Source organism: Zalophus californianus, chromosome 12 (genome assembly GCF_009762305.2).
Source record: "Zalophus californianus isolate mZalCal1 chromosome 12, mZalCal1.pri.v2, whole genome shotgun sequence".
Lineage (NCBI taxonomy): Eukaryota > Metazoa > Chordata > Mammalia > Carnivora > Otariidae > Zalophus > Zalophus californianus.
The window spans coordinates 88,359,999-88,372,672 of NC_045606.1; the positions used below are offsets into that span (position 1 = coordinate 88,359,999).

The following is a 12,674-nucleotide window of genomic DNA, read 5'->3' on the forward strand; positions in this document are numbered from 1 at the left end:
TACAAGAGTCACTGCCTCTCCTTCCTGATTCTAAGTTACAGGGAAAGAGATTCTGATTGGCAACCATGCCAGGGGGTAGAAAACAGATAGTTACAAATGGCTGATGGAGGGGCACCTGGGTGGCTCAGTCCGTTAAGCGACTCGGGTCATGATCCCAGGGTCCTGGGATCGAGCCCCGCATCGGGCTCCCCGCTCAGTGGGAAGCCTGCTTCTGCCTCTCCCACTCCCCCTGTTTGTGTTCCCTCTCTCACTGTCTCTCTCTCTCTGTGTCAAATAAATAAAAATAAAGAAAACCTATAAAAAAACAACAACAACAACAAATGGCTGATGGAAGGCCTACCCTTGTGGATCAAGAGGTAGTCAGTCCCCAGAGAAGGGCACCTTGTGCCTGGAGCCGACCCTTCCCCAAAGTATCTACGTAGGTATACATGGAAATAAGAAAAAATAGGAAAATGGCAAGCAAGACCATTCTTAACAGATTAATTCACTATATACTTAAGTACAATCAAGTGGATTTTTTTGCTCTTCGAACTTATTTCTTTATGGCTTTATGTATTTTGTCTGACTGGCTCAGCACACATACTGTCACCCATAGTAAGTGATTACAGAGCAAAGTGAGAATAAACCAAAAAATGAGAAAAATCACACTTTTGTCAAACCATTTTAGATATCTATCCAAATTTGGACTAGGGAGAGAATACTTAAAGTGCTTCCACAGCTGGCAGAATTCTCATGCTACAGAATGTAACAGCTGAACATAACTTTAGGGCTGGAACTTAAATTGTCCGTTCTGTTCGTAACCAAAGTGAATAGAGTCTAGGTGGATACTAATCAATATCATATTAGCAAGATGATTTACATCTCTTTATCTCTGTCAAACATTGGTCAGAAATCAGATATTAAGCAATAAATCTCATATCTGGCATTCCATCTATTAATGATAAAAATTCTTGAGAAAGACTATGCAGATCAAAATGGGACCGGAGAGATTTTTCACTTCCAGGAAGAAATAGATGCAGCTTCCAACTCTTGGACTCATATTGATCTTTTTACTGACTATAGAAAAAAAAAATGTATAGCATATAACTAAGTATATTCTAATAGAATAAACAAGCAGATTTTTAGAGAAAAGTGGAATTTTAGAGAACATTTACTAACTAGATGTATAGGTAAGGCACTGAGGTCCAGAGTGGCCATTGTATCGGGAAGCTTGGGTCAGGGCAGGTATCTCAAACATATCCTCTCGGCATTCAGAAGTACAGGAGGATGATATTCCTTTTTAACCACTCTTCAGGAGTGGTTCTGAAAAATCATGACCAGAAATTGAAGACATAGATCATTCTCATAGAAATAATGGTAAAGGTCCTAAGGGAAGATGAATTCACCAAAGGATTTAAAAGTAAGACTTAAACTAAAATACCTAAGGACTACAAATACCTAGGGTACACGACAAAAACTCATGTATTTCATTTCTTTCCTAGACTAATGCCAGCTACTTACATAAATATAAAGAGATACAGCACATCCTGGACAGCACCCAGAAATCACCCTTTTATAAGCCAAAGGAATCTTACGGTAAGCTCTCCAGAGTGGCTCCAGTCTGTATCCCAGAGATCACTTGAAAGTCTGTCACCTCTCACAGTGCCCAAGAAGAAAAAACACTCTCGAATCAAGGCCACAAAGACTAAAGACATGAAACCTCTCAGCAGCAAATGGGAGACGACTCCCTCAAATTTTGAAAAGGATGCGGATATTATCAAAGAAAAGAGTCTTCAAGCTGAAGAATCCAATGAGCAAAACTCTACGCAAATAGCTCCACGTCCAGCTAAAAATAGGGTTGAGCAACCAAGTAAGAATCATGGACAGCCCACCTTCTATTTGAAGTTCCAAAGGGACAAATAATTTTTTAGCTTTATGCTACTCTGAAAACCGTGGATGAAAAATACCATATGCTTACATAGTAAAAAGAAAGAAAAAGAAAAGCCCTCCCCAGTCCTCTATCTCTGTCCCTCCCCTTACACATACATATGCATATGCTAAAAGTCTAGATAACCCATCTTCATTAGTGACAACATCTTTCAGAGATTTAGAAAGAAATCCAGAGAAAATACAGAAAATTTTAAATCACTTATTTAATTTTTGCCAGGATGGAAAAAAAAATCTATGAACTTTTGAATTCTCCCAAAACAACATATGCATAGAACACCAAAAAAACTAAGAACTCAAGGACAGAATGACATGTACCATCAGTGACTTTAACATGCCTACTAGGCACCTTAATGAATCAGTCAACAAACATCTTTTCTTGAATTTCTGTTTTATCTTTAGTGTGCTAGAAACCATCAGTGATATAAAAGACATTTCTCCCCACTAGAAGATTACTGTATAATTGTACATATAAAACACACAAGACTAAAATAATTACAGAATAAGAGTGTGCATAGGAAAGTCCTAAGTTGCATACCTCCAACAATTAAAGAAAATACTATATATTAAAGGACATTAATTGCACAGAGCAAGTGTGTCACAAAATGGCACTGAAATGCATAGATTATGGTATACAATGGTCATTCTACTTCTCAAAATGTAACAACAATGTAAAAGATTAGATGTGCAGTTTGCTTTAGAGCTAATGAATGTACATCTCCAGCCATTTGTTCATGTGAAAGCAAGTAGAACATCTCACAGTTTATCATTGATAAGACAGCAGTGGTGCAATTCCTCAGGGACACTGCAGAGAAAGAGGTATGGCAGGCAGATAAGTCAGGATGGGTGTGATAAATGAGAAAACGAGTCACAGGTCACCAGGGGTGTCCATTACAGGATGAGGATAAGCAGAATGAGAGTCAGGTAGAAGAGGCACATGAAAGTCAGAGGCTGGGCGCCTGGGCAGCTCAGTTGGTTACGCGACTGCCGTCGGCTCAGGCCATGATCCCGGAGTGCCGGGATCGAGTCCCGCATTCGGGCTCCCTGCTCGGCGGGAGTCTGCTTCTCCCTCGACCCTCCCCCTCTCATGCTCTCTCTCTCTCATTCTCTCTCTCAAATAAATAAATAAAATTTAAAAAAAAAGAAAGAAAAGAAAGTTATAGGCTACAAGCTAATTAGGTCATGGTAGCAAGATGGAACTAAGAAAACCTAAGGTTGGGTAGTCTACTCTCAACAATTACAATAGCCAAAGAGGGTTCAAGGAGAGCTCACTGGGATAGTAAATGAGTAACTGCTATATTTTTGTCTTGGTTTTATTTTTGGTTTTAATAGAGTTTATTTTTTAGAGAAAGTTCACATCAATACTGAGCAGAAAGTACAGAGATTTCCCCCATAAACTCCTTGATACCCACACATACATATACATAGCCTCGCCATTATCACCATTGCCCACCATTTATTACAACTAATGAACCTATACTGATACATCATTACCATCCAAAGTCCACAGTTTACATTAGGGTTTACTCTGAGTGTTGTACATTCTGTGGGCTTGGACAAAAGTCTAACGAAATATATCTACCATTACAGTACCCATACAGCTTAGTTTCACTGGGGCGCCTGGAGTGGCTCAGTCGGTTAAGCATCTGCCTTTGGCTCAGGTCATGCATGATCCTGGGACTCTGGGATCAAGTCATGCATCGGGCTCCCTGCTCAGCGGGGAGTCTGCTTCTGCTTCTCCCTCTCCCTCCTGCTCGTGCTCTCTCTCATGCTCTCTCAAATAAAATCTTTTCTTTAAAAAAAAAAAAAGGTAGTTTCACTGCCCTAAACATTCTCTCTGCATATTCATCTTTCTCTCTCCACTAACCCCTGGCAATCACTCATCTTTTTGCTGTCTCTATAGTTTAACCTTTTCCAGAATATCACATAGTTGGACTCACATAATATGTAGCCTTTTCAGATTGGCTTATTTCACTTAGTAATATGCATATAAATTTTATCATGTCTTTTCATGGTTTAATAGCTAATTTGTTTATAATGCTGAATAATATTCTATTGTCAATAAAATTTATAGACTTATGGCAATGTTAACTAAGAGAAAAAAAGAAGACACAAATTAATTTCAGAAATGAGAGACCATCAGTACTGATACCACAGATGTTAAAGGGTTAATAAAAGAATATTCCAAACAACTCTCTACTCACAATTTGGTTAACCTATATGAAACAGACCAATTCCCTGAAAGACGCAATCTGCCAAAATTCACACAGGAAGAAATAGACTAGTTGAATAAGCCTGTATCAATTAAAGAAACTGAATCAATAAATAAGTTGTCAAAAGAGAAATCACCAGGCCCAGATGGGTTGACTGAATTCTACACAAAATTTAAGAAATTACACCAAATCTCTACAATCTCTAACAGAAGACAGAAGCAGAGAAAATACTTCCTAATAGTGTATGAAATAAAAAATGGTACGGCCACTTTGAAAGACAGTTTGGTGGTTTCTTACAAAACTAAACATACTCCTACTATATAATCCAGCAATCACAGTCCTTGGTATTCATGTAAAGGAGTTGAAACTTACGTCCACAGAAAAACTTTCACACGGATATTAATAGCATCTTTATTCCCGAGTTGAAACTTATGTCCACAGAAAAACTTGCACATGGATATTAACAGCATCTTTATTCCTAAGTGCCAAAACTTGAATGAAACCAAGATGCCCTTTAGTAGTGGAATGGCAAATAAACTATGGTACATCCAGACAATGGATTACTAAAGAAATGAGCTACCAAGCCATGAAAAGACATGGAGGAACCTTAAATATTTATATTGGTATCCATTTATAAAAATGAATGAGGTTATCCAATTCTATCCATTACAGAAAAGCTGGTAATGAACTAACCCACCCTCTAGAAACTAAAACCAAATCATCTACATGAAATAATTGACTTCAGGCAATACATGGTGAATAGCACAGGACTGCGATGCTTGTGAGAAGGAATATATGGAATAAACCCCCATTCAGTCCCACCTTTCTCCCTAGAGGCATTTTCCAAACCCTGGTTCAGAGAAGTGGAACCCAACAATCTTACTGGCCAGACAAAACAGAGATCAGAGTTTGCATCTGCTACAATAGCTGAAATTTAGAGGCAGGGTGCTGAAAAAGAGGGAACCACAGAAAAATAGCCTCCAAAATCTATGTAGAAAGTTCCCCTCAGGTCCTTGATCATATCCTAAGATGTTTATGTAAAGGCAAATGTATAGTAAACAGAGTAGAAAAGAGTCCTGGAAAGACACTGGAGTTCCAACTCAACCACAATGGACACACCTTGGTGAAAATCTCCAACACTGAATTGAAACCCCAGAAGAAAACATGTCCTGTGAATAAAGACCATGCATAGGAGCAAGGGCTCTATCCTAGGACGAAGGACAAAACTGGAATAGAACATTCAAACAAAGATTAAAATAAAACCCCAACAAGATAGAGATAATCTGCTAGTAATGCAAATTCTGCCAGAACAAAACTAAATATTCTTTAGAAGAAGATAACATAATCCAGCCCTTCTATAATGTATTAACACCATGTCTAGCATGTAATTAAAAATTAGGAGACATGAAAAAAAAAGGTGACGAATAGTCAAGAGAGAAAGCAGACAACAGAAGCAGACCCAGAGATAATCCAGTAAATGGAGTTAACAGAAAAGACTTCGAAATGATCATTATGTTAAAAATTATACAGGAAAAGGTGAACAAAATCAATGAAAACATGAAGCATTTCAACACAGAATTAGGCTTTATTTTAAGAAAGAATCAAATTGACATTCTAGAACTGCAAAATACAATCTCTGAACTTAATCATTCATTACATGGGTTTAACAGCAGGCTAGATACAGCAGACCAAATCAGTTTTAAGACTGGTCAAAAAGAACTCTCCAGAATAAAATTTAGGAGCTAAAAAAAAAAAAAAGGCCAGAATAGAGGGTAAGAGAGATGTGGGATATAGAGTCTCTAACTTTCAATGTCTAACTGAGTTCCAGAAGGAGACAAAGAAGTGAATGAGAGAAGCAATATTTGAAGAAATCTGAAGTGAAGCTCAGCAGAGCGTGAGCAGGATAAATGTGAGGAAAACCATACGTAAACACATCATGGTCAAACTAGTAAAAACCAAAGGTAAAAGAAAAATTGTGACAACAGCCAGAGAGTGCAGGGGGGAAGCCACATTTCCTTCAAGGGAAAAATTATGAGAATTCGATCTGATTTCTTTACAGAAACTGTTGAAGCCAGAAGAAAATGGAATTGCAATTTTCAAGAACTGAAAGAAAACTGACAACCTGAAATTCTAGGTCCAAAAAAAAAAAAAATCCTTTAAAAAATTGAGGCCACTATGAAAGAGGAGGGCCGAGTATCTACGGTGACACCATGCTCTTGGCAAACATGACCCAGATTCTGATCATCTTTGGCTCCCCGTGCAGGGCAGCAGGGATGCCAGGAGGAGGCGGGGTTCTGAAGTTGTCCCTGATCTACCAGCTCAGGCAGAGGGCTTTACGAGATGAAACCAAAGACCCACTAACTCTGGGGCTTTCATCCTGACATCAATAAATTGCTCTGTAGAATTAGGCTTTAAGAATGATCTGCCCTCTTGGCGGGGATGTGGAGAAAGGGGAACCCTCCTACACTGTTGGTGGGAATGCAAGCTGGTGCAACCACTCTGGAAAACAGTATGGAGGTTCCTCAAACAGTTGAAAATAGAGCTACCCTATGACCCAGCAATTGCACTACTGGGTATTTACCCCAAAGATACAAATGTAGGGATCCGAAGGGGTACGTGCACCCCAATGTTTATAGCAGCAATATCCACCATAGCCAAACTGTGGAAAGAGCCAAGATGTGCATCAACAGATGAATGGATAAAGAAGATGTAGTATATATATACACAATGGAATATTATGCAGCCATCAAAAGGAATGAGATCTTGCCATTTGCAACAACATGGATGGAACTGAAGGGTGTTATGCTGAGTGAAATAAGTCAATCAGAGAAAGACATGTATCATATGACCTCACTGATATGAGGAATTCTTAATCTCAGGAAACAAACTGAGTGTTGCTGGAGTGGTGGGGGATGGGAGGGATGGGGTGGCTGGGTGATAGACATTGGGGAGGGTATGTGCTATGGTGAGCGCTGTGAATTGTGCAAGACTGTTGAATCACAGATCTGTACTTCTGAAACAAATAATGCAACATATGTTAAAAAAAAAAAAGAAGATAGCAGGAGGGGAAGAAGGAAGGGGAGTAAATTGGAGGGGGAGACGAACCATGAGAGACGATGGACTCTGAAAAACAAACTGAGGGTTCTAGAGGGGAGGGGGTGGGGGGATGGGTTAGCCTGGTGATGGGTATTAAAGAGGGCACGTTCTGCGTGGAGCACTGGGTGTTATGCACAAACAATGAATCATAGAACACTACATCAAAAACTAATGATGCATGGTGATTAACATAACAATAAAAAATTTAAAGAAGAATGATCTGCCCTCCACCACCAAATAATAAATAAAAGTTATATTTCATTTTTATCTCAGAAGGGTAAGCACTCTTTCCGAATATAAAGAGAGGTTGCTTAAGTCATTTTTTTCCATAATAAAGACCTTTTATACCATGGCTGAATTCTTTACTTTTAGAAACATAAAGTTGTTTTTTTTTTTAAGATTCTATTTATTCTTTTGACAGAGAGAGCCAGAGAGCACAAGCAGTGGGAGTGGGAGAGGGAGAAGCAGGCTTCCCACTGAGCAGGGAGCCCAATGCAGGGCTTGATCCCAGGACCCCCGGATCATGACCTGAGCCGCAGGCAGATGCTTAACTGACTGAGCCACCCAGGTGACCCTTGAAACATGCTATAAACTCTTCATTGGCAATTTCTCTTTCAAATACATTATAAACAAACAAGGACCCCTTCACCAAGCATCAGCCCTCCTCGGCCCCTCACCCCTAAGCCTGGCAAGGGCCTCTGTTCTCCTGGCACCCTGCAGGACTCCCCGGCCAGCCTGGGCTCGCTCTTCTTGCTCCCAGGGACAAAGGCTGTGCAGAGAGAACTGCTCGGGGCAGAGTCCTGGGGGGCGGACGAAAGCAGCGGGGGGTGCCAATCTGCGGGAGACATACTAGGACAGGGAGATTCTGTGTCAAGAAACCAAAGGCGGCAAAGTCAGCCGAGACAGTGATGTGCCCCCCACGCCAGCGGGGACCCCAGGTCTGAAGAGGACTGTGTGCTGACGATGCAGCACATGCAGGAGGGAGCTCGGGTCAGTGAGGCACGCCGAGAGCGCTTGGACCCAATGGCAGCGAGACTCCACAGAAAATACAGGAAACGTTAAAGCCTCAGCAGTTCCCCTGGAGGTGTCCTGAGTTCGTAACAGTGAAGGAACGTCTCTGGGGAGGCCCTTCATCTGTCCAGCGCGGTTTGTCTGCACCGACCCAACACAGGCTCAAGCAGGCCCACAGGGAAGGGGGAGCCTTGTAACCTTGCCCAGTAGGATCTGGCTTCAAGCCTGCAGAAGGAAACTAACTCGGAAGGAGGAGTCTCCCCCCAGAATGTGGGCCTGCACCTGTCTCCCCATCGGGCCCGAACATGTTCACAGACAGAGAATGTAGGTGATGGCACGACACCACTTTAATCCTCTCGGTTTTGCAGGGTGTCAGGTGGGGCCAGAGCTTATGGGTTAGTCTCCTCTGGCTGCAGTTGGCCTTTCTATAATTCCCCCAGTGCACAATACACACCATGGCTTTGTGTGTGTGCAGCAGTGAGCAAAGTTAGGGTGTAGTCTTTTGTCCAGCCAGGCCTCCCTGGCCCTACCTGACTGGTAGTCTGGCCAGGGCTGCCAGCACTAGTTTGCTCTAGAGATAGAACATTCCACAGGGTTCCAAGCAGATAGCTGTGGTCCATGGGATACCAACAACCAGCAACCAAGCTTTTGGAGCTATGCAGACCCCTTGGACTGCCACAAAGCTATCTTTCCAGCTTGGTTCTAGAGCTGAGCTCTGGTGCTGGAATCTGACTACTTGAGACAGAGCCCTTTGGTTTCCCTTCAGCATATGCTGCTATGATCCTTTCATTTTTAATAAGAAGCTAACAGACTTTAAGGAGGAATAAAGAGGTAGCCACATGCTTTTCTGTTTTGGTTGAAGAACATTGTTAGGTCAATGAAAAGATTAAATGAGTTGATACAAGGCTATGGATCTCTCGGGTCACCCCTCGTAGAGGCCAGTCCTCTGAAAGTACAAAGTCTGTGTTTGGCAGCACTTAAGAGAAATGTGAACAGGCTGACCTCTGCACTTGAGGACCCAGTAGACTTCTCAAAAATGAATCAAAAAGCTCCCCAAACTGTCATGTTATTGTGCTCATCTCTCAGAACAGACAAGATCAGGGCACCCAGGTGGCTCAGTCAGTTAAGAGTCTGACTCTTGGTTTCGGTTCAGGTCATGATCTCAGGGTCATGGGATTGAGACCCACGTCAGGCTCCATGCTCAGCGGGGAGTCTGCTTGAAAGTCTCCCTCTCCCTCTCTCCCTCCTCCGCTTACTCATGCATGTGTGCTCTAATAAAAAAAAAAAAAAAAAGAATGGACATGATCAAAGGCAGATTGAAACCCTTCCAGTCCCGATAAACTAATGCTAAAGGCATCTCAGAAAAAAATGTAGAACCTCCAAGGGAAATACTGGATGGCTGGGATAAAAACACTCCTCTCCAGCAAAACCTAAGCCTCTTTCCCCAGAAGACGAGGAACAAAAACCATGGGGAACTGAAACGCCTCCCCCGCCCCAAAAAAAGGCTTGAAAGTATTACACATGAAGGACACAGGCTGTACATGATAAAGAAGCCCATAAATTCTCTGACTGAAACTGTGCCGAAGGTGATCAGTTTACCTGCTCTCTTTAGAGAAAATCCCCCAGATGACCCAGGGGTCCAAAGGAAAGGAGGACACTTATGCCACGAATTCACAGGGACCCAAGGTCACACACAGGTCTCTTTCAGATGTCACTGCAGTCGACCCCTGAACAGCCACACCCCTGGCAGGACATCTGGTTTTTTTTCAACAGTAATTTAGATTTCGAGTATGCAATACATAACTACCAATCATCACCACCGTGCCGTACATTAGGTCTCCAGATTCAGCTTAGAAATTGAAAGACTATGTCTTTTGTCCAACTCTCCCTTTTCCCCTCAACCCAGCCTCTGATAAACTCAACTGCGTCCTGTGTTACTGTAGGTTTGATTTTTTTTTTTTTTTTTTTAGATTCCGTTTTGTGAGGTCATGCAGTACTTGTCTGTGTCTGGTTCGTTTCACTTACTATAGTGTCCCCAGTTCAAGCCCTATTCCTTTTGTGAAAAATCAACCAAATAAGAAAATAAAAAATAATGAATAATGTCCTCCAGTGTCATCCATGTTGTTGCAAATAGGATTTCTTTCTCACAGCTGAGTAATATCCCAATATATCTAAGGATATATAGATTATATAATATAGAATCACACTTTCTTTATTCATCTGTCAATTTGCTTAGAGAGTAGATCTCAAGTGTTATCACCCCCCAAAAATAAGTGAAGTGATGGATATATTCATTAACTTGATTGTGGTAATCATTTCACGATGTATATTAAATTATCATGTTGTATACTTTAAATATATGCAAGTTTCATTTGTCAATCAGAGTAAAGCTGGAAAAAAAAAACACAAAAAAAGGCAATTTCGATTTACCTCTAATGAACACTTTAATTGCTGCTATTTTTTTTGTTTGCTCTTATTGATGTTTGAGACAATTATAACTCCTGAGAGCATTTTTAAATATAGATGGGTTTAACTTAATTATGATACAGTATTTCTATTTCATCGGATCCCCTAGAATGGAAGGAGGTCAATATTGCACTTATACTATTATTTAAACCATCATTGACAGTTTACAAAACCAGGCAGGCTATGGGGGGGGAGGGGCAAGACTATGTCAATATATTATTAGAAATTGGTAAAAGTAGCTTAATATTTACCTCAAACTTATTGGTATTATTAGTTTTAACAAAATGAAAAACCTAAACACATCACAGTTAAACCTATCAGTATTTTTATCAGTTCTAAATTCATAGCTTAAGGGGCTTGCAAGTTACAACCATTTGTTTCTTATTTTGTAATTTTCTGAAATTTGTAATTTCAGATTTGTTCAAGTATTCAATACTTAAATGTCCTTAGATTTTATTCAGTTAAATTTTTGCCTGGGTGGCTCAGCCGTTAAGCGGCTGCCTTCAGCTCAGGTCATGATCTCAGGGAGCCGGGATGGAGCTGAGACCAGTGTTGGCTCCTGACTCAGCAGGGAGTCGGCTTGTCCCTCTCCCTCTGCCCCTTCCCCCACTTGTGCTGTCTCTGTCTCAAATGAATAAAAACCTTTTAAAAAAATTCTTTTTTCCCCCTTTAAAAAACAATAAAGGGGCAGAGACCCAGTTCTAGAATAGCAGCCTGAGAGGTTCCTCCATCTACTCCCCTGTGAGACTACCATCACTGGTAAAAAATAAATTAATTAATTAATTAAACAACAAAAACCCTCATTTAAAGCCCCAGGAAATTGTCCAGCGGACATACAACAAATGAAGAAACATTCAAGAAAATCTACTAAAATCTCAGACTTAAGCCATACCCACTCCTCCCTTCTCGCTGGTTCAGCAGGAGGACAGCTCCCCTCTCCCTGAGCGGGTAGCCAGGGTCACAGGCATCACTGTCCCCCAGCTCCCAGTCAAGGGCTGGGGCATCTCCCCGGGAGCGGCAGGCTGCTAGCATTTCTCCCATCCCTACCTCTGTGTCACAGAGAAGAACGGTACAGCCCGGGTCCCCTTGGCCCGGGCTTGCTCCTCGGGCGATGGGGGCGGGGGGGGGGGGGGCAGGCGGCAGGGGTGAGAGAAGCAAGCTGAAAAGGCCGGAGGGATTGCCCCACCCCCTCCAAGCTCCAGAAAAAGCCGGCCGCTACCTCAAATATTTCACCCCCGGAGAGGCCTGCCCTGCGAACTGAGAGCTCTGGAGTTCTCCCCAAGGACACTGATGTCCTTGGAACAGAGTGTGGGTAAGCTCACGGCCCAGAGTGCTGGCAAACCCAGTGGCGATCCAGGTGATCCGCAATGAAAAGGAGGCTAGGAACTTGATTAGAGCAACAAGCTCAGCCAGAGACCAGCTGTGTTACCGGAGAAAGCCGGTAAAAGGGACTGCTAGAAAGAGCCTCTAGGGTGTAAAAATAGTAACAACAATTACACTTCCAGTTAAAAATGGCAAACTGGGCACTTTTAATTTTGTTCCTTCTCAAAAACCCACTAAAATCATCATTTCTGTTTAAGATAAAGCTGCACAGATGAAAACAGCAGAGGAGACTTTTGGGGAAGCTATAAAACAGAACAGCTTTATACTCGCAAAAAACAACACGAAGGCCAGACGGAATGGAATAAGGCTTTCAAAATTATCAATGCAAGTTACTTTCACCTAAAACTCTATACTCGATCAACCTTCGATTGATCAAGCTTAAGGGCAGAATAAAGACTAAATCCGTAAAGGCCTTTGATAATGGCAATAAGAGATCCCGAGTCTGAAAGAGGCAAAGGGAAGCCCCAGAATGGTGGGGAGGAACCTTCCAGAAGGCAGCAGGTCCGAGGGCACTGGCGGAGCCTTTCTCAGGGAGAGGTCAAGTACCGTGCATACACATTTCTTGAAAAAAGATTTCAG

The 12,674-nt window shown here is 41.8% G+C and overlaps 1 protein-coding gene across 15 annotated transcripts in view; it reads left to right on the forward strand.

Moving 5' to 3' along the window:
- AGBL3 (ATP/GTP binding protein like 3) overlaps positions 1-10,357 on the forward strand; it is a 68,045-nt gene extending 57,688 nt beyond the window's left edge. For 14 of the 15 annotated variants that reach the window (XM_027574481.2, XM_027574482.2, XM_027574480.2 and 11 more), the window contains one exon: positions 1,482-2,989. In XM_027574481.2, coding sequence (XP_027430282.1) covers positions 1,482-1,902 — 421 coding nt within the window. In that variant the 3' untranslated portion in view covers positions 1,903-2,989. Of the gene's footprint in view, positions 1-1,481; positions 2,990-10,216 lie in introns of those variants that run through there. The other variant, XM_027574484.2, reaches the window with a different exon arrangement.
- Positions 10,358-12,674: the final 2,317 nt, after the last annotated feature.